The sequence below is a fragment of the Vipera berus genome (genome assembly GCF_964194415.1).
Source record: "Vipera berus genome assembly, chromosome: 3".
Taxonomy (NCBI): Eukaryota; Metazoa; Chordata; class Lepidosauria; order Squamata; family Viperidae; genus Vipera; species Vipera berus.
In genome coordinates, this window is record NC_138204.1 from 122,866,142 (window position 1) to 122,888,958 (window position 22,817).

The 22,817-nt window shown below is 37.8% G+C and overlaps 1 protein-coding gene across 2 annotated transcripts in view; it reads left to right on the forward strand.

Moving 5' to 3' along the window:
- The window catches only part of SLC24A3 (solute carrier family 24 member 3), a 188,157-nt gene that overhangs the window by 115,969 nt on the left and 49,371 nt on the right, over positions 1-22,817 (forward strand). For both annotated transcript variants that reach the window (XM_081325253.1, XM_081325254.1), the window contains exons 4-6: positions 17,082-17,156; positions 19,536-19,620; positions 21,627-21,730. In XM_081325253.1, coding sequence (XP_081181379.1) covers positions 17,082-17,156; positions 19,536-19,620; positions 21,627-21,730 — 264 coding nt within the window. The remainder of the gene's footprint in view (positions 1-17,081; positions 17,157-19,535; positions 19,621-21,626; positions 21,731-22,817) is intronic.

A 22,817-nucleotide genomic window follows, 5' to 3' on the forward strand; every position in this document is an offset into this window, starting at 1 on the left:
TGTTGCAGGCCTGAATAGAGACATCCTGCAGCAGAATGTTACCATGTCAGTACTCCCCTCTTTTGAACATGGATCAGGGCCTTACCTCTTGGGCATTTTTAAGTTAATGATTCAGGAAAAAAAATCTTAGAAATCAACAAGGAGTGTGGTTTGTCAATAACTATTTTAATACAATAAATTAAAAAAAAAAATCATAGTACCTGAAAATTCTCTTTGCAGGATTGCATAATATTTATTAGTCGGCTTATTTATGCTTATTTCAGTTCAGCAATCACAAAATACTTCCTGGGCACAAGAAATTGAAGTGGCTGCTTCTTTATGAAATCATTAGACTTTGTGATGATTAAGCTTATTAATTTAAGATGTGAGACAATAAAAAAACATACTCAAAACAAGACTGCTCTTTAGAAGGCCAGATCCTGAAGCTAAAACTTAAATACTTTGGCCACCTAATGAGAAGGAAGGACTCACTGGAGAAGAGCCTAATGCTGGGAAAGATTGAGGGCAATAGAAGAAGGGGACGACAGAGAATGAGGTGGCTGGATGGAGTCACTGAAGCAGTAGGCATGAGCTTAGATGGACTCCAGAAGATGGTAGAGGACAGGAAGGCCTGGAGGAACATTGTCCATAGGGTCGCGATGGGTCGGACACGACTTCGCAGCTAACAACAACAACAACAACAAAACAAGAAGGGATCCATTATATGGTTTACATTTAGTAGAAAGATAACCTTTCAAGACAAAATTAATAAAAAAGAATCAATTGGCCTTAGTGTGACATACTAAGTAACAAATGTCTAAAATGTGCTTGAAGAATAAAGAAGTTTAAAAATAGAAAATAGTTGGTCCACTCATCTCAGTGTGATCTATGTTAATTTGCAGCTTTGAATAAAGTACTCAGATGGGCTCTTTTTATGTTACTGGGATGCAAATGTTACTTTGTTTCTGATCTTTGGTTAAAATAAATTGGAACAATTAATTGGTTGATTGATTAACTGATTGACTTAGAGCTGCTATCTAGGATTTTGTTCTTACTCTTTCTGCAGATGACATGCCAGGGATCACTCAGCCTTTTTAGCCAATGTCTGCCAATTGTGATCCTTTCTCTTCCAATGCAAACGTAAATGAATAGCCACACATATCTCTTTCATCCTAGATCTGCTTATCGAAAAACTAATCCATATAGCAGAATAAATTATAGACATGCATGCACATTGTGTTCTGATCCTTTATCTAAATTAAAATCAGCTTTGAAATGCAATAGGAACTAATGAGCTTTTTTTGTGAAATGTGTTACTTTTGAGTCACGGAAGGAATTATAAGAATTTAATTTGTAACTAATAGGCAATTATTATTTGCTTATCTCAACTATCCTTATTAGTTTATGTATTTTTCATTCTGCCATAAAAGATAGGTTTGCAGAGCGTTTGTTCTTGCTCTTGAATGTCCACATTAGCATTTATGTAACAATGAAGTACTGTTATGAAACAGAAAACAAAATTAAAATCAGCATATAAAAAGCAACTATGAAAACAGCCTAGAAAATGAACCTTGGCACCACTTGAATTGACTTACAATCAAACTGCTTGGGCTTTCAGTCTCACTCGGTGTTTTGTGGTGATGTCATCAATTATTATCCTCCTTGTCAGGAGTTTGATGTCTTAAATCAGGATTTTAATGGCTTTAGGCTGGGACAATATGGTGAGATACCATAAGTGGTGTACACAGAACTCTTTGACACTGAGGAGAATCATGATGCATGTAGCATTGAATGGCACTACTCATGAAACATTTTGTTTCTGGAATCCGACTTACCGATTTGCCTGATCAATAAGCCAGTGCCTTCTGTTTCCCACTTTTAATACAGCTGCTCATAATCCTGGTTTGATCTACATATTTGTCTATAGATACGATATGATAATCTTTATTGTCATTGTCCCATACAGAACAACGAAATTGAAAAATCCACATTAACCCCACAAAACCCAACAAAAACAACAAAATACATATCAATATACCACCCACCCCACATATACACATTTAACCCCTAAAAACACTCTAACACTCTAAAAACTAAATACAGAAGTTCTCTCAGAAACTGCATTCTGCTGCATTCAAAGCCAAAACCGCTTTTGGATAAAAACTATTTCTCAAGCGGCTGGTCCTGGTCTTTATGACCCTATACCTCCTTCTAGAAGGCAGAAGCTGAAAGAGATCATTTCCGGGGTGCGTGCAATCCTGCACAATCTCCACAGCTTTCTTATAACACCTGGAGGCATAGATTTGATCTAAAGTAGGAAGAGTACACCCAATTATTCTCTCCGCAGTCTTTACGACTCTGGACAGCATTGTTTTTTCCCTGACTGTACAACTGCAGGTTTGGCCAGATCCATTTTGATAGCTATGCCAAGTCCTGGGTCAAAAACTTCAAACATAAATAGAACAGTTTGAGAGGAATCCCTTTGTTTCTGTCAGGACTCCTACACTGAAGAGGGAGTTCAAGACTCCACGCCTCAGTTACCTTTACCCAAAGTACTGTATTTTCTCAATATCTTTTCGGTCTATTCTTGACTTTTATCTTGAGTTGGTAACTGAGAGAAAGATATGACCTGTTCAGAAGATGGATTCATTTAGTTGAAAAATTTTTAAATTGTGATTTCTTGTTTGTGATGTGAGTGACTAGCCTATCTTTACTTCCATAAAAATGTGAGTGTCTACACTTTGCTGTTGATTAGCTTTCCCTGTGTTGTTAGGTGATTTGTGCTGTGCGCCAGTTGCAGCCTTTCCTGGATCAGGACTCCCTGCGCTCAGTCGTTCAGTCCCTAGTCATCTCATGGTTGGACTACTGTAATGCGCTCTACATGGGGCTACCCTTGAAGAGCATTTGGAAGCTACAGCTGGTGCAGAGTGCAGTGGTGTGGGCAGTTTTGGGGACCCCAAGAATGGCCCCTGTAGCATCACAGCCCAGTGAGCTACATTGGTTACTGGTCTGCTTCTGGGTGCAATTCGAGGTGTTGGCAATCACCTTTAAAGCCCTTCATGGCATGGGTCCAGGTTACTTGAGGGACCATCTCACCCGACTGGGGTTGGCCTGTACCACTCATGCCGGCAGAAGAGGCATGCTACGGGTCCCGTCAGCCCAATTATTCCAGCTGATGGGGTCCAGGAGGAGGGCGTTCTGTGCTGTTGCTCCTGCCCTCTGGAACATCTTGCCCCAACCCTCCTATCTTTGCATAAGGGCCTAAAGACATGGCTCTGCCAGTCGGCTTGGGGCCCCAGTGGAGGTGGTTGATTGACTAACAACAGATTCCCACCTCCCCCCATTCCACTCCCACCTTCCCCACATGTCCTTAGATTTTAATATTTGGTTAGATTTATTCAGTTAATTTAGATCTATTTTTATGTGTGTAAGCCACCCAGAGTTACCTTATGGTAAGATGGGTGGCCAAATAAATAAATAAATTCATTTATGACATTCAACAAGGCAATTCAAAATTACTTATTGTATGAGAGTTGTATTCATTCATCCAGCTTTTAGCTTGCTGTGTCATATCCAAGCCCTTTATTGCCACAAAGTAGAAACAGTCTGATGTGGTATGTTCCAGAAAAGATTTAATGATAATTGGTTGTGGGGTTTTTTTGCATTAATGTGTATTGCATTTTTAACATTGTCTCTGTGACAATAGAATGAGTGGCAAAGATACCAGTCTTCCTACTATGAATGAATTGAAAAGTCATCATAATGTGACTGCAAACATTATCACATTTGTAAAGAAGGTAAGAATCGAATGATGATCTTGTTCTATTTCAGTCTTCTGAAGTTCTGAGTAAAGAAAGCAAAATTTCATGCTGGGTCTCAAGGTGTGATATAGTGTGAAATAGTTTTAGCCTTCCTAAATTAATAGGGTAATGGTGGATAGTCTTTTGTGGATGAAGGGCCACATTGTAGACAAATGTCTACATTTTAAAAGTAGGCATGGCCAAGAAAATGGCACATATTACAAAGGGTAAAAAACATGTCTAGAGCAAAAAGAATAATTTTATCAATAGCTCATTATTAATGCATTAATAAAATATTCTGCCTCCAGTAAAGCCCAGCTGAACATTTCAAGATGTCTGAAAATAGAAGATAAATTATTCTGACCTAGTTCTCTCTCTTTTATCTGTTAACTTTTGTTTACTGTAGCAAACGCTTGAATATTTTTCATCTGTCATCTTTCTTTTTGTAAAGCAAATCTTAATCAAACTTTTTTGTGAATGGTTTGCTTCCAAAATTCTCCAATAAACTCATAGGGAAGAGCGACAAGACTGACTATTTTGCTCTTTGATCATCTGAGTCAACTCTGAGGCCCCAGGGACAGATAGGTGTTTATATGATCATCTCTATTAGCTCCAGAAATTACTAGCTCCATCCCTGTCCTACCAGACACTTTCTCCTAATTAATCTAACACCATGTAATAGTTTTTGTGGATTTAGGATTTGGACCTAGGGAAAGAATCCAACCCTACGTTTAACTTCATTGAAACCTCCAGTTGGAATCCAATTTAGTCTCCCCAGTTGTAAAGCCCATTCACAGAATACACATGTGTACAGGAGAAATTACAAATCAATAGATCTTTTTCTTCTAATACTTAAACATAGGCAGTAAAAAGGAAAATCCTATTGCAGGTCTTGCTACATCTGATGGTATTTTCCCCCATGGAAGTGGAGTCAGAAGCAAACCTTTCATGAGTTGTAGTGATGTGACGACCTGAGGTAGCAAGTTTGATGCTATCAAGAATAGTAGAAAAACAACAACAATATTACCGGTATATAGCTGTAAATCATTGATATATTCTGTATAGGTTTTACTGAGGCAAATGGCAGGTGGAAATAGTCCTTAGAGAAAGGACTAATATCAGTTTGGTATTGTTTGGCTTATGGAGAGAATGCCTTGGGCCTCTGTTTGGATGAGTTTCAATAACAGAATTGCGCTCTCTGGTCCCAATATTATCTCATCCTTACTAATTTGATTGAGGATCTTTTCTGAACATGCATGTTCTGGGTTTTTACAGCTTTACTGGCTTTTAATATTGTAAGCTGCCTAGAGTCTAATGGAGTTGGGCTGCTCCCTAAATCTCATTAATGTGTATACTGGGGGAGGGAGTGGGGAGGGCGTCTAGATGGATGAAGGATGAATATCTAAATATCTGAGGGTCAAATCAGTTCTCATTATTTCTCTCTCTCTTTATTTGGCAGCCTAAGAGTCAGCGATAGGGGACAGTATGGTTACTGTGATTTCTGACAATCCACTAGAAATGCCTTCTCCATAATAGACTGTTAACTTGAAGATACTAGCTTGGGGATTCCTTCAGAGGAGAATGGAAAGAGAGCATCCTATCCTTTCAATTACCATCCGACCAAGATGGCTGTCCCCAAAAAGATTTGATGGCCAGAATTATGAATTCTTGATCAAATTATTATAACAATCAGTCTGTGCTTCAGTAACTACTGGACTGAGGCTCAGCAGTGTTCCCTTATTGCCTCCTAATCTATCTACTCCCTTTTCCTTTTTAAAATAATTTTTATTACTTTTAAAATAACAGAAAAAGGGAACAAAACAGAAAGATGTATGCATTATAAAAATACTTAAGCAGTTTAAATTAAGTGAAGAAAAATATTAAAAATTTAAAATATAGAATATGTATACTTTTATAATTGTACAATTACAATTCTATATATATTTATCTAATGCAAACATGCATCTCTCTCCCTCTCTCTCTCTCTCTCTCTCTCTCTCTCTCTCTCTCTCCTTCCAACACTACTTGATAATAAGTAAATTTGGTGATCTATAGCTCCTGGTATTCTCAGAATCGAAGAACCCCATCAAAATATTTTATATATAGTTATATAGAGAATAACTTATATAGGACATATAGTTATGTATAGAATAACATACAACACACACACACACACACACACACACACATATATATATATATATGTGTGTGTGTGTGTGTGTGTGTGTGTGTGTGTGTGTATATATATATATATATATATATATATAAAATGCTTGTTAACTATTTAGATTACCTTGCTAGGCCCCAAACATGGGACAAATCTTTATTTCCTGTTTCGGCCTAACCGAAGGCCATCCACAGGCAGTAGTCACAACAGTGACAGCTCTGATGAAAACAAATAAGTTTGAAATGCATATCAGTCTCCCTTTAATTCTTTGTTAGCAATCTAAAATTTACACAAATATGAGCTGTCACTGTTGTCCCATGTTTGGGGCCTAGCAAGGTAATCTAAATAGTTAACAAGCATTTAACATATGTGTGTATATATATATACACTGATATATAACTATCATGTTTTTTAATCTATTGGGTTTTGTACCAATAAGGCCTGTATTTCATTATTCATACAAAGTCTATGACCATAGGAATCTGCTCCTAAGTAGCAATACTAATATTTAATCCAATGAATAAGTGGGGCTATAATGTACATTTATCTTTCCAATGTTGCAATATCAGACTTTTAGCTATACTAAGGCTGCGTATAATCCATTTACATTGTCCAGTTGTCAAATTCCATGTACTAGGTATGTAGTTCAGGAAAATATTATTTCCTGAAGATTTTTTTTTAAATTCCATTTATATCCCGCCCTTCTCCAAAGACTCAGGGTGGCTTACAAGCTTAGCAGTAATTTTAGCATTTGTCACACAGTCACACATAGTTAATCTACTTTTGTTGTTCAGTCACTAACTCATATCCTTAGTAAGTATAAAACATTGTAAAAACATACGTTTTAGAAAAGCATTGTCCTTATTACATTTCCAGCAAAATGCTGTCTTAGATCAGGAGTGCCCAACCCCCGGTCTGTGGTCTGGCACTGGGCTGTGGCATGCCAGAAACCCAGCCACACAAACAAGCGAAGCCACATCCGTGGGATGCAGGCAGCACACGAAACCACACCCCTGCTGGTCCATGGAAAAAAACTCTCTCCACAAAACTGGTCCCTGGTGCCCAAAAGATTGGGGGCCGCTATCCTAGACAATCCTTTTCTATACAGATGTAATATTGTATAAACCATAGTCTAAGGTCCAGTGGTACTCTTGCTATAGAAATTAAAACATTCTTCTATGGTCTAAGCTAGGCATGTCAAACTGCCGGCCCATGGGCCGGATGCATCATACTGAAACTGTGCCCACCCCAAAGTCGTGATATGTCGCGCAACGTCACGTGACGTCGCAAGTTTGACATGCCTGACTCTAAGTAATATAGGAACCTCTAATTCTGTTTTCCACTCATCTCTTTAACATCTGCATATCAAATTGATTTATTGATAGCAAATACCTGAAGGAACAAATATGCTTCAAAAATGTGTTTGTTTCACCGCAGGTGTTTCAGAAACTGAAAATGCTGCTGGTCCAAATAATGTTGTTAACCAATGTTTTAGCTATGAATATTGCAACTGAGTTGCATCTATGTTTATCTGTTAACACAGTGTATGTTAAAAATTTATATTCATGGTCTATTACTGACTCCAGAATCAATATCCCTGCTTCCATCCAATGTTTCCATATTGTCATCTTTTTTCCAATCCAACATTAAAAATTACGAAAAAAGGCAGTAATATGGAAACACTGGATGAAAGCAGGGATATTGATTCAGCATAGGAATTTAGGACTTATCATAGTCAATTTAGCATAGGAAAAAAGATTGAATCCATTTTTATTAGACATTACATTTCATAGCTTTATAACTGATATTCTAATAATCTGTAGCTCCGATTTTGAAAAACGGAACCCTCCTTTGTTAATTGGTGATTGCTTTTTCTGTAAAGCTATTCTTGGAATCAAAGAACCCCATTAAAATATATGAACAAAGAGTACTGTATATTTTCTGGAAAAAAATCCAGATATTTGAACAGGAATTGTTCTCAGAATATAAATTAATCTGGGAATAATATTTATCTTGAGAGCACTCATCTTTCCTCAAAGGGTGAGGTTTAATGACTCCCATCTATCCATATCTGAAGAAACCTTTTACTATATTCAGGGCTTTTTTTGTCATAGAACGCTCAGAACGGAGTTCTGGCACCTTTTTTGGATAGAACCTTGTAGGATAGGCAAGGCAGGTTGTATGACATGTGTGAGTTCCAGCACCTTTTTCTTTTACAAAAAAAGCATTGACTATATTCAGTGGTGGGATTTCGCCGGTTCGCACCACTTCGGCAGAACCAGTAGCTAATTTTTTGTTGCCCAGGCCCAGAATGGATTTCTGGAAGCGGCATCCACACAGAGAACCAGCTGTTCACATATTTGAATCCCACCACTGACTATATTACCTGTTACTAATTGTGTTATATCTTTCAGTAAACACATACCTAAACATTTAACAAATTTGGTACAAGTATGAAATTAAAATTCCTTAAATGGGTAACCAAATTTCCATCTATTTGCATCAGTTCTGATTTAGATCAGTTAATAGAATATCCTGCTGTTTTACTAAAAGCATCTATTATTTGCCACAATACAGAAATTATAGAGTGAGGTTTAGAAATAAACAGAAGAATGTCATTTGCAAATAAAAGCAGTTTATGTTCAACTGAATTATGTACTACTCTGTAAATCTCCCCATGTTGTCTAATAGCACAAGCGAAGAGTTCTACACAAATATCAAAAAGCAAGGGTGAAAATGGACATTCTTGTCTAGTTCCTCTAAATAATGGGAAAGTAGCAGAAAACATACCATTAATCTTTATTTTAAATGAGGGCATCTCATATAATATCTAATGATAAGATTAAAAAAAATGGTCTTCATTGTTATTCAGGTCTCTTAAATCTGCAGCTAACCTAATATTGTTTGCTGCTTGCCTGGTTTTTTTTAATAAATACTGCTTGATCACTCTTATTAACAAACAGTAGCACTTGCTGTAATCTATTTGCCAGTATCACTATTAAGAACTTTGTATCAACATTAATTGGTGTGATTGGACAATAATGAGCACATTGAATGTCATCTTTATCTTATTCTGGTTCAATTGCAACATTAGCTTGATAAATATTGATAATATTCCTCTGTTAACATCTTTTCTCACATATCTCATCATACAATTGTCAAAGTTTTGGTACCAAAAGATCTATAAATGTTTTATACCACTCTGTAGGCAATACATCAAATCCTGGCACCTTGCCATATCACAGCAAACAGAATTCATGTTAACATGTTTTCAACAGAGATAATGGGAGAACAGGGAAAGACCTGGTAAGGTTTCGACTAATTGTTTAAAGAAAAAGAAAGATAGGACAATGATTCCAATTAAAAGAGATGAAATATATACAAATTTCACAGGATATAAATTTTAAATTTTTAAAATTCTATTCAGAACTATATAGCAAACCAAAGCTTACACTGGATGAAGGTATCAAGAACTACCACTCCTAGACTGTACACAAAAACCATCTTTTATTTGCCCACTTTCTGAAATAGAATTTTTTTTAAAAAAATTACTATTTTCTTTACCATGTATTCATATGTTTGGTAATAAATAGAAGTCTCATACATTGGTCAAAGGTTTACTTACCTTAATAAAAGTCTTTGAATATTTATCTTGACATTTATGGTACAGACAACTTTTAAATTCAAAGAATTATAGACACAGAGTAGGGGTGTTTATTTTATGCAGGTGTAACCTAGCAGTTCGAAAGCACGTAAAAATGCAAGTAGAAAAATAGGGACCACTACGGTGAGAAGGTAACAGCGTTCCGTGCGCCTTTGGCGTCTAGTCATGCCGGCCACATGACCACGGAGACGTCCTCGGACAAGCGCTGGCTCTTCGGCTTTGAAACGGAGATGAGCACCGGCCCCTAGAGTCGGAAACGACTAGCACGCATGTGCGGGGGAACCTTTACCTTTACCTTTTAACAGAATAACAGAATAACATAGTTGGAAGGGACCTTGGAGGTCTTCTAGTCTAACTCCCTGCTCAAGCAGGAAACCCTATACAGTATCTTTCGCAGAAGATTGGATACAAAATGTCCAATTCCTAATTTCAGAAAATTTTGGGGAAATGAAAAATCAAACGTAAGGAATCAATATATACGTTTTGAAGCTGTTGTAAAGGAAAATATATGGAGGGCATATTTAATGAATTGCTTGATCTCAAGACAGGGATGCCTAAAATTGAAGCATAGGCTTGGAGGCAGATGATCTATTACTGGCTTAAGGAGCACAGATTAGTTTTCTTTATCTCTAAAAATGATAACTTATCAGTCTGGAAAATATCTATTGAATAGAAGGTAATATTATATCAACTTGCTGTATTTTATTTTATTTTTTGGGTGTAAACAGGTAAAACAGGGTTTTCTTTGATGGCTAAATTACTATACAGGCAGTGCTCAACTTGTGACTGGTCACTTAGTGATGTCTGAAGTTATGATGGACCCCAGTAAAGCTACTTACAACCCAGATTCAAAGTTCTGATATAGTCACAGCATTTTCGGTGCTCAGCAACCAGGCTGCATTTATGGCTGTTTGCAGCGTCTCATGCTCACTTGAACATGATTTACATTTTTGCTGTAAACTCACGTTTACTTTTGGTTTCTGGGGAAAAACACCCCATCCCAAACAATGAATTTACACAACAATCATGGTGTTGCATTATGACTGCTGCCTTTGCGTAATGACCTTCTCCTTCATTGGTACTGTTGCCTTTGCGCAATGACCTTTACAAGATGGCTGTAAAATCAGTCACTTGTGTGTTGACCTGCTTAACAACCACACTACTTACAGCTGAAATTGTTGCTTAATTATGGTTGTAAATTGAGGACCATATTTGAAATATTAGGGGGAAAAATGCATAAGTTTGGAAAAAATAGGAAAGCAGGTGCTGCAAAATTCCATTAGCAATCTGATGATAACTTTATTGTCACTTTGAATGTACACCAATCTTTTTTTTATAACTTTATTGTCACTTTGAATGTACACCAATCGGCATACATCAAAATGAAATTCCGTTGCATACAGCTCTCAAAGGGTCACCACCTCCAATATATACTCCTTGTTCGTGGCCCGCTCAAATTTCACATTGTCCATTTTAGTCTCTAGGGAGTGAACAATGGCACACAGGAGAGATGGAAATGGGGCTCCATGTGGATTAGCCCTCAAGTTAGCTTGTATTTTTTTTTTATTAAAGAGTTTTACAAAAACATAATTTTACAATATATCCCCAAATCCCTCCCACCCCAAACCCGCCCACTTCCCCCCCCCCACTTCCCAGAGCTAAATACAGGATTATAGTTACAATAATCATATTCTAAATAAAAATTATGCATAATATACAATTAACCAAATTCATAATGTGCTTTAACTCCCCTTTAATATAACTACAAACAACGTGCCAATAACAATATCCCACTAAAATCTACTCATAAGCTAAATGGAACTTTTTAGTGCCATATACAAGTTAGCTTGTATTCTGACAACCTTGCCTTCTTTCCTTTTTCTGATCCTGACTCTTCCACCTTTTCCTTAAAGAGGCCTTGCTTCTTTTCGCCCCTGGAGCACGCTGCTGCCGCCACCAACTCCTCCAAAAGCCTCTCTCTCTTCCTCTGGGCCTGCCGACAGCCTCATCCAGTTCCTTTGCTCCATAAGCTCCAGGTCCTCTCCTCCTCTGCCTCCTCTGGAAACAGCCCTGTTTTGCAATACAATCCATCACTAGGCCAGCAGTCAGATCTTGCTGCTGGTAGAACAAATTCAAACAGTGCCAACGACTTTTAACGGTCTCACCAACAGTTCCAAAACAACTAGAAACTTGCCAGGCCAGCAAAGATTTTTTTAAAAAAAATATTTGCCTTTTCCAGATTTGAGAAAATCTGGAAATGCTTTCTAACCTGCACTTCTGCAGATTAGATATTCTAACCCCTTTAGCTGAGCCCACTTGACCATACTTATCTGGAAATTGAAACAATACAATATTTCCTACAGTGCTTTCCATCAGGAGCATTGTAAGAGTTATGGTTTGCTCCTCTTATGCTAATACCTTTACAGAATGGGTGGGTTTAAACTTTTTTCAGATATGAAACATTCAGTTCTCTGCATGATAGCAAAACAGAGCATAGCTGCAGTGAAAATATTACAAGTGTTGCTTTACTGATCTTCCGGGGTAGTTGTTTTTTTGTCATTTTTGATGATCATTAACTGTAAAAAAAAGACATTCGGTATGCATGTATTTGTGTGTATTTGTGGGGTTTGCCTGTTAAAAATTAAAAAGATTGGTATAGTTGGACCATACACTTTTATTAATGCTAAACATGAAGCCCATAATGAAAAGTGACTCAGGGTTTTTGTATGTATTGTAAAAATAAAATGAATGTTTATATACATTCTTTTAAAACAGCAGGAAAGCATAGGCCCAATCAATTCCAAATCATTCAAACTTTCTCAAGGATGAAAGAAATTATTGTCTTCCAGTAAGGCACTACCTTGATGTGGTTGTGGGTTGTGTGCTCTGAGGAAGATGAGAGTTATGCCAGAAGTTCAACCATACCAGACAGGTTTTATCAGAGAGTCTCTCCCATAAACAATATGGTGAGATATAATTTATAGAAAGTTATACCAAGTGGGTCAGCTCCTGGGTCAACAAAGGCCATGCTAAATGTTATATGTCTACCAAATGGACACCTGGTGACAAGTAGGCTAACTGAGCATCTAGAAAAGTGCAAAAACAACAGAATAAGATTGTATTTTTTAAAAGCTTGTTACAAAGAAACGGCTAATACAAGTTTTAAAAGATGCCAATACTGTAATATTAGATATAAGCTCGCTGCAAGAAATAAACCAACTAATGTATAGCATGGCTGCAGTTATAACTAGATAACCTGGATGCAAAATCAACAAACAAGAAAAGAACCCAAACAATGCACCACCAAAATGGAAGATAAGATTGGACAATAAATCAGCATGCTAAGATCAGATGCAAGCAGGTTAGAACAGATGAAATAAAAGAAGCTGAAGAGCAAGAACATCAAAGACTACCAGATCGAGAAATATCACCTAGGAACAAGGAAGCACTAGAAATAATAAAGTAGCAAATAACAGCAAACAGTCAAGAAGATTAACAGATTCAAGCTTAAATTAAACAAGAGGAATAATCATGAATTTCAGTTGAATCAGAAACATTTCTACCACTCGAAGGAGAGGCAGCAATGAACCAGTCAGTACATGACAAAGAAGAAACATCCTGGTGCAGCTATGGGACAACCCAAAGAAATACAAGAATGCAGCTTAAATAAAGGAGTTAGAAAAGAATAAAAAAAGGAGCTGAAATGAAGAACTTGTAATATCAGAAATGGTGGAGAAAAGGGCTAGGACGATCAAGAATTGGTTGTACCAGATATAGATGAACTGCATGGTTTTTGGTTGAAACATCTGCTTGGTTGACACCCACTTGTTGCCAAACAGTTTAATAAGAGACCGCAAGAAGGTGTAATCTGTGGTGGGATTCAGCCGCTTCGCACCATTTTGGCAGAACCGGTAGCTAATTTTTTGTTGCCCAGGCCTAGAATGGACTTCCGGAAGTGGGATCCACACAGAGAACTGGTGTTCACATATGTGAATCCCACCTCTGGGTGTAATTGAAGGTTGGTTAACATCTGGCAAAGTGATAATGAAAGATCCAACAAAAGGGCAGCATCAGGCAACTACAGGCCAATTACTTGCTTACCAACCAGTTTCACATTGCTAAATGGTGTTTTAGATGATGCAGTCCGACAGCAGCTAGTTGAAAACAAGCCCTTTCCATCTGAGCAGAAATGAAACTATCTAAACAGCAGAGGAACAGAAAATCAGCTCCTAACTGACTAAATTATTTTGGAAAATTGCAAGAGGAAGACAAAGTTGAATGTAGCTTGGATTGATTATTTGAAAGCATTTGACTCCCTGCCACATGATTAGATAATAAAGTGCCTAGAAATAATAGGAGTCAGTAGGAACATCAGAAAGGGATGCGGTGGCTCAGTGGCTTAGGATGCTGAGCTTGTCAATCAGAAGGTTGGCAGTTTGGCGGGTCGAATCCCGAGTACCGCGTAACAGAGTGAGCGCCTGTTATTCGTCCCAGCTTCTGCAAATTTAGCAGTTCGAAATCACGTAAAAATGCAAGTAGAAAAATAGGGACCACTATGGTGGGAAGGTAACAGAGTTCCGTGCGCCTTTGGCGTCTAGTCATGCCGGCCACATGACCACGGAGACGTCCTCGGACAAGCGCTGGCTCTTCGGCTTTGAAACGGAGATGAGCACCGGTCCCTAGTCGGAAACGACTAGCACACATGTGCGGGGGAACCTTTACCTTTACCTTTTAGGAACATCAGAAGCTTTGTGCAAAGATAGATGGTATTATGTTACAATAAATTTCCACAATCTTACAATCCTCTTTTCATTTCCATCCAGTTTAATATGTGTATTAGTAATGGCACCTTAAAGTCAATCAATGCTGTTATCCAAATTAGAAAACAATTACTTGTTTCTAGTTCAAGTAGTAATTAAGCAGGAGAAACGTTCACAGGAAGTACTGAAGCCAGTCCCAGTCAATTATATCATCATCTTGAGCAGAAATTCTTGAAACTGGACTATGTTAATTGGGCACGAAGACACTTCTCCACTTTAATTTGTATTAGTGAATAAGATACTCAGACAACACGTTTTTGTTGAATAATTATTATTGAATTCTGTTAAAATAAAACTTTATATATGAAAAAGACACTTCTCCAAGTGGCTTATCTTCTGGCACACCATTTATTACCCTACCCCCAAAAAAAGATAATTAATCTAGGGCAGACATGTCAAACACAAGGCCCGGGGGCCAGATCCGGCCCACGAAGTGGTTTCATGCAGCCCGCAAAGCCATCCTGGAAACAGTGAGGGAACGGCCCCCACTGCCTTGGCCCTGGCCCAGAGACTCTCCTCCTGCCAGAGACCCTCAGATCTGTCCCACTCCTGCCCAGGCCCCCATAGGCACCCTTGATGCGAACGATGTAGAGCTGGCCATGCCCACCCGTAGGCCATACGCACTCTAGCCATGCCCACCCAGTAGGCCACGCCCACCCAGGCCATACCCACCCGGCCCCCTGAGGGCAACTGCAATGCTGATGCGGCCCTCAATGAAATTGAGTTTGACACCCCTGATCTAGGGAGACCCTTTTATTTAGATGTGATTGTTTTAATAAAAACTAAAAGTGTTTCCAATTGTTTGGGAATTGAAATAAAGTAGACTTCTATAAAATTACCTTTCTTCATTGTTACCTATCCTATGGAAATGTGATCATTAATTGGCATCTCCAGAAAAAGCAACTGGTCATAATACAGTCTCTCACAGGTAAGTGCACAGAGGCTCTTTGCATATGACCTGACCGTGTGCTGTGCATTACAAAGAATATCTTTGCATGTGCTTTAGCCTTTTCCCTCATAGCATAAGACTCTCCTGTTCCTGTGTATGAGGTGTAGTGATATTCAGTGATTCTTGATTAGCCTGCATAAGATGCTTGAGTGACTTGAAGGTTCTCTTGTGCTTGTCCAAAGCTCTAGTCTACACAAAGGAATGGGGTATGTGGAATTGATATTCCACTGAAATGAATTCAGGAATTATTGTACAGGAAAAAGCTTTGTGAATGCATCAGAATTTATTTGCATGGAACTAATAGGCCACAGCATGTGAGTTGATATTAACTCAGCATTTAGTATAATCGGCATTTGACTTGTAATGCTTGTACTGAATCTGTCTAGGCATGGGCAGAAATGCTATTGGAAGTTGAATAGCAATATTGTTTATTTATATGAAAAACACTTGAAATTAGGATAAAAATGTAAAAGCAACAGGAGCACATAGAAAATATAAGCATATAAAAGATATATACATATGGAACAAATAAAAATGAATAAGAGAACCATTTACCCATCACAAAAGTATATACAGTAATTGACTTCAAGAACTTTCAAATGTGCGGCAATTATTTAGCATCGAAAACACTGTACACTATGAAGGGTCATATTGTACAGGATTTTTTCCAGATGTATATGAAATGATATGAAATGGGTAGTTTCAGTACTGTGTATTGTGCATTATGTAATCCCTTTATAGAGAATGCTATTTGACATAATTAGGTGCAATCTGCATAGTCCCGTCCCTTGGTCTTAATACAGTGCATAATATAGTAAAACACTGATGAATCCCCAGATGTTGGTTCCATCTGGGGAGAAGGAAGGAAGAAGCAAGGATAATAAAGGCAATGTGGTGATTTGCAGGGTAATTCTTCTAATTGCTCAGACATTCAGCTTAAACAATTTGGGATTGATTGTCAGTTGGGAACAAGGAAACCAGTTTCGTATTTTGGAGCTGATAGGTGGACAGAGTCTGTGTCACCTTGCCTACTAGCGATTACTTCAAGATTATAGCAAAAGCCATATAGGCAGATTTATACCACCAGGTTGAATATGGTCTGAATTAGGGAAAGAATTCAAACAGGTTTGAAAATATACAGAGTTGTTTTTACACACATACAGATTCTCACCCACCCATTTTCCTGTAGAGGCACACAGATGCATATCTGATTGGGTTAATAATTCCTGGTTTTCTTGCAGGAAGAGTAGTCCTGTGGAGGGAGCTGAAATGTGTAATTGACTTCTCTCAACAACTTCCCTCATTAGATTACTGCCCTTGCTTGGGGTTAGAAATTGAGTAGGCTTGGACCTTTTTCCATATTTAGATGAGAATCCATCAGGGCATTCCTCAGTTGTAGGCTAAGCTGGGAACATAGAGAAACATCCTAGAGGGTTGCAGTGGGAAACAACCTTTGTGTTGTTATCAAAAAGATTCAGTATCTTTTTTTTCTATCTGCCTTTAGTGATAATAACATTTTTAATCATATTGATATCAAGAAAACAGAGTAGACATACCAATGAGTTGAGCTCAATTAAAGGATGTCTTTTCTCTTTAGTATTAAAAAAGGTAGATATGCTTTAAACTCTTTCAACAGAACGAAATGAGGAAATATCATGATTAAAATTGCCTTGTCTCAATGGAATGCTTTTTCTTTATTTAGGCTGTCTACATGTTCTATGCTTTGGCTATTATCTGTGATGATTTCTTTGTTCCTTCATTGGAAAAAATTTGTGAAGTAAGTATCTGTTGGAAATAGTTTTCCATGTTTATTCAAATGTATACATTATCATGTTTTGCATTTAATCATATTTAATCTCTTATTTTACATTTTTCATATCTATGGTAGAGGTTTCCTGAACATCTGTGTATTTGTACCATTCCCTACTCTTATTTCTTTTATCAGTGAGAAACATAAGGAGAGTAGCCTTGACTATTAGTGCTTTCCAAGAAATGTTATTGGTTGTGTTTTATGTTCTCCGAACATGGAGGTTAATACACATGGAAAAAAAATTCTCCATTCTGAGTATGTCTAGTTCCTTGTAAATGTCCTCTAGCATATTGAACTTAAAGGCTGTGCAATGCTTCAGATTCAATTCTGCAAGTTGCTTTGTAGCACCTGAAGAATGAATGCAGCACCAGCCAGTAATTCATTAAAACACCCAAATCTGTTGCCAGAAGCACATGACTGATATGGAAAAAGACACAGCTGGTTTAATAAGTGACCAACAGGTGCTACCTTGGCATTTTTGCATATTGCAAGAGAACTTTTCAGAATAATTGATTCTGAAGCATTGCAGATTTCCAGGGAATATGTAAAAGACTAATCCCTAAGTGCATGAAGTGCACATTTCCCTACTCTTAAGTTTTCTAAATGAAAAACAAACTTTTTTTCTAATTTCCATATTGTTTTTATTTGTCCCATTTGCATATTTTTCCCCCTCAAACTGACATGTATTTTAAATGGAAAATTACTAAAGGGGTACTGTACATAGTCTTCTAAACACAGTTATGCCATTAAATGTGCGTACTACTCTTAAAATACCAGCAGTTCCCTATCTTCTTTTCTGCATGCTCTTTCCGAGGGAATTAGCTTTTTAAACACTTAAATTGTACAAGGGTTGTAATTGTCTATAAGGCTTGACATTAGAAAGTGTTTATAAAAAATATGAGCTATATCTAACAGTGTAATTCTGCTGCAAACCGATATGTTTGTTTGCCTGGATCTGAATTGGATTGTTTAAATTTAAAAAGTCCCGTTGGGGAAATTTTCTTTTCTCTTATTATACTTATACAAACATAATTGTTTCCTTCTGTACCTTTTTTGAGGTCCAACATAATTCCAATATAGTAAACTCATCCCAAAGCTACATAACCCTTTTATTCTTAGCCTAATATCATCCCCACTTTTTAAAAATATTTTGCCATCAGATTTTGATGACAAAGTCAAGGGTTCCCAGGATATATATATATATATATATATATAAAAAAGTGGTTGTGTAGGTTGTTAATTACAGCTTTAAAAAATTCAGACTCATCCAGAATGTATATGCAGGATCATTGTTTAAGGAATATTGCACATTTGTAAAAAGTGTGCATAGTCAAAGCTATGGTCTTCCCAGTTGCAATGTATGGCTGTGAAAGTTGGACCATAAGAAAGGCTGAGCACCAAAGAATTGAGGCCTTTGAACTATGGTGCTGGAGAAGACTCCTGCAAGTCCCTTGGACTGCAAGGCGTTCAAACCGGTCAGTCCTAGAGGAGATCAACCCTGACTGCTCTTTAGAAGGCGAGATTCTGAAGTTGAAACTCAAATACTTTGGCCACCTAATGAGAAGGAAGGACTCACTGGAGAAGAGCCTAATGCTGGGAAAGGTTGAGGGCAATAGAAGAATGGGACAACAGAGAATGAGGTGGCTGGATGGAGTCACTGAAGCAGTAGGCGTGAGCCTAAATGGACTCCAGAAGATGGTAGAGGACAGGAAGGCCTGGAGGAACGTTGTCTATGGGGTCGCGATGGTTCGGACACGACTTCGCAACTAACAATAACATCAACAAAAAATATAATACTGGGCATTGGTACAAACCTTCTGATTAAGCTTTCTGTATTTGTTTCATTTCAAACGTAAAAACTGCTCAAGGTGACTTTACTAGTCTGAAAAATCCAAACTGAAGTTGGTAGGAAGGGCCATTCAGTAGGACAGAGCAAAAATAGAATATTTAGGAAACAGACTTCCCACTTCTCAATCAGTAGTACAGCCTAGCCTAGGGTAAAATGCGTACTCAGTCATCAGTCTAGGTCTCTGAAGTTGATGTTACTGGAAAAGTGTCTGAATGAAGAAAATGACTCAACCAATTCTGGAACTCCGCCCTTGACAAGCCATGCAATGCATCCTTTGTCAGATAGGTATTAGATGCCCTTAGATAGGCATTAGATGCCCTTTGCTTCTCACCTAATATTTGATATGACAGTTGCTTACCTTTATTGAGATGTCTTAATTACACTTTAAATCCGTTTTTAGATTTTTTAATCTCCTTTATTATGCCTTGAGAAGCATTAAAAGTGGTTTTAAAATCATATCAGTCAATCAATGATTTTTTTCCCCACTCCCTCCACAGCGCTTGCACCTCAGTGAAGATGTGGCAGGGGCAACATTCATGGCAGCTGGCAGTTCTGCTCCAGAGCTGTTTACATCTGTGATAGGTAACTAAACCAGTAACTTCTGACCAATAACAGTTGTGAAAATAAGAACGACTATTTGTGGCTGTGTTCCTGCTTTGCTAAAGTATGTGTATGTCTCTGAAAGTAGCTCAAGCTGATGGGATAGCAAACCTTTGTGGCAGAAAAACTGACAGAATGATTGTCCTATATAATGAAGTGGGAGCTTGCATGGTGCCAACATTCAGACTCTGTGAAAATGGATGTATGATTATCAGCAGAAGTCTGTTAACTGGGAAAAGATTATATTCGGAACAACCACCAAAAATGTCCAGACAGAGGGGCATTAATTAATACATACTCCTGTGCTTTCAAGTGCTAACTCTGCTGTTAGGTTACATTAAAAAGGATGGGAAGAACAGTTCATTACTCAACTGATAATTACTTTGATACCGGGTGTTTGAAATGTGGAGAGAAGCCAGCTCATGAAAGTGGTGGAGTAGTAACTAACAGAGCACATGCCTTGCATTTACTACATTCCTGGCATTTCTGAGTGGGATGCTGAGAAGCACCTTTGCCTGAAACGCAAGAGGTAAACGGAGCTGGCTTAGAATGCTGCTTTATTTTATTTTATTGGAGGCAAATAAACTGGATCGAAATGGCAGTTGAATGAGAGCAGTGCAAGTATTTTTAATAGGAGCCATCTGAATAGGTAACAGATGGGAAGGCCAGGTTGTTTGATTGCTACTAAGCAGGAATACAAACAAAATATGGTACTGTCCACCAGTGTTCTGAAAGAGGGGACTCTCACATTCCAGCATCTGATTTTGGGAAGGATGGATCAGGTGAGGGGAACTCAGCTCTTCTAGTCTTTCTCACGGTAGATTTGACTGGAGCATCTTCTGTGTGGTCACCAAGAGAGAGAAGCCAGAGCAGCAGGCAGGGCCGTCAGACGCCTTTGTGGAATGTTTGCACAGGACTCCTTGCCAGATCTCCCGCCATGCAAGGAGCAGCGCATTTTGGCGGGGGTCGTTGCTGTAGTGAAATATGCAGTTAGAACAACCTGTCCAGCATTCTTTAGGTCTATACCAAAACGTCTAGCTTACGTCAGTCAAAAGTGCAGTTTAAAAAAATGTGAAACTTTACACCTCCCATCGTTATGCTTTATATGGAAAAAACCAGAATAATTTCATTTATGCATTTGAGCAATCACGTATGCAGCTTTTCCGGAATATATTTCCAGTACCACTCAAATCTGAGAAGCCTTTTTTACATATTACTCTATTCAAGAGGAAAACGTGATACAAATAGTCCTTTTGTTTCATGACAGTTCAAAGTTACAACAGCCTGGGGGAAAAGTGATACATGATCTATCCTCAAAGTTACAGCCATCATACCAAACCCCCACGGTCACGAAATTGCAATTTGGGTGCTCACATTTATGAACAGTTGCAGCTTCCTGTAGTCACGTAATTGCAATTTGTGACCTTCCCAGCTAGTGTCTGACAAGCAACATCAATTGGTGAAGCGAATTGGCTTAACAATTGCCTGATTCACTTAAGAACTGCTGTAATAATGGTTGCAGAATCAGGTCCAATCATGTGATGACTTACTTTACAATTGCAACAACTTAATGACAGAAATTCCAGCCCCAGTTGTAGTAATAAATTGAGGACTATCTGTAGACTGGAAATAGGGAAAGTCACATTTTAAGAGCTTATTTGCAAGAATGGCTGGGAGCAGGATTCCCCCTAGCTTTGCCTCCTTTATCTGGTTAAAAAATGCAGATGGCAGCCTATTCCATCATCTCACTTTGAGACACATGTTGGTTAGGGGTCTATGTGTTTGGAATAAATGTTGAGAAATCTTTGCAAAAATATCGTTGTAATCCACTTTATTTTATCATGCAAAAATCACATCTGGCTGCACTTTTCATTCCACATATCTGCTTTAATCAAAGTTTAAATATGCATATTTTTTTTGCAGTTCAACTTTGCATAGAAATCCTGTCTGCCTTTTGATAACACATTGAAATTATCTCCTATCCCCAGGTGTGTTTATCACAAAAGGAGATGTAGGTGTTGGAACCATTGTTGGCTCTGCAGTATTCAACATCCTGTGCATAATTGGGGTTTGTGGCCTATTTGCAGGACAGGTAAGGTGGAATTCGAGAACATTTCTAAAACTTCTTTTAACCTGTACAGAGTGAGAACTATGTATCCAAAAATCACTTGTCCCTGATCTCTCTCTTGCCAGAACCACTATTTAAACCTTACTTTAGGAAGGTGCAAAATGATTCACATACAATATAGGTATTATTCATAGAAATAGATTCCTGGGTTTCCTGCATACTGTAATTTAAGGATTTGATTTTCCCAATTATTTGAAAGTGAAACTTAAAATACCACACATACCTGGAACAATACTATTCACCATTGCTGAAGGCATTTTTGAAGGTAGCATACCACTTCCATATTGCTGCCATGGAAACTATATGACTATATCCATATAGTTACCAGAAGGAAGTTATCTGTAAAGAGGATGGATAACCTTTTGTTCATCCACAAGTTTGCTTATCTTTGGATCAATATATGCTAATATAAGTTAAGAACTTTTTTTTTCTTATGCACTGCCAAAATAATTAGTTGAGAGAGTATGAAGAAAATTTCCATAAAATTGATTTTGGGATAGTGAAAATGCCACAAGATTTAGCCTAAAACAAAAATCTTACTGAATTCCATTCAACTTCTTTTCAAGTAGATACCTATAGAAATGCAGTAGCAAGTTTTTTTTAAGTACAATAAGAAATCACTAGAATTTTTTTTTAATGAATCAATGTAATAAGAACTTTTAAAGCATCACCTAAAGAAATGCCAGATCCCTGGACTCTTTTGCAAGATGACTCTTGAAGCCAGCTACAGAAAGAGTCATGCTAAAAGAAATCTGAAGGTCCCCAACTTCTGTTGACCTTCTGTAAGATGCTAAAGACCTTGGTTTTCCCTCAGGCATTTGGGCAAGATGTTAAATAAACTCCAGCTTTTTTTTCTTTTTAACTATTGATTTGCCTGATGGAAGAATCTGTTAGAACTTCTGATACATGGTATACTGACCCTTGTTTTAATTCTTCTTCTTCTTCTTTTTTTTTTTTTACTTATTTGAGATTTTACTGTTTGGGAATTTTAATGCACTGTCAGCCAGTCAGAGTGACAGTAGCAAGATGATGGGCCATATAAACAGTATAT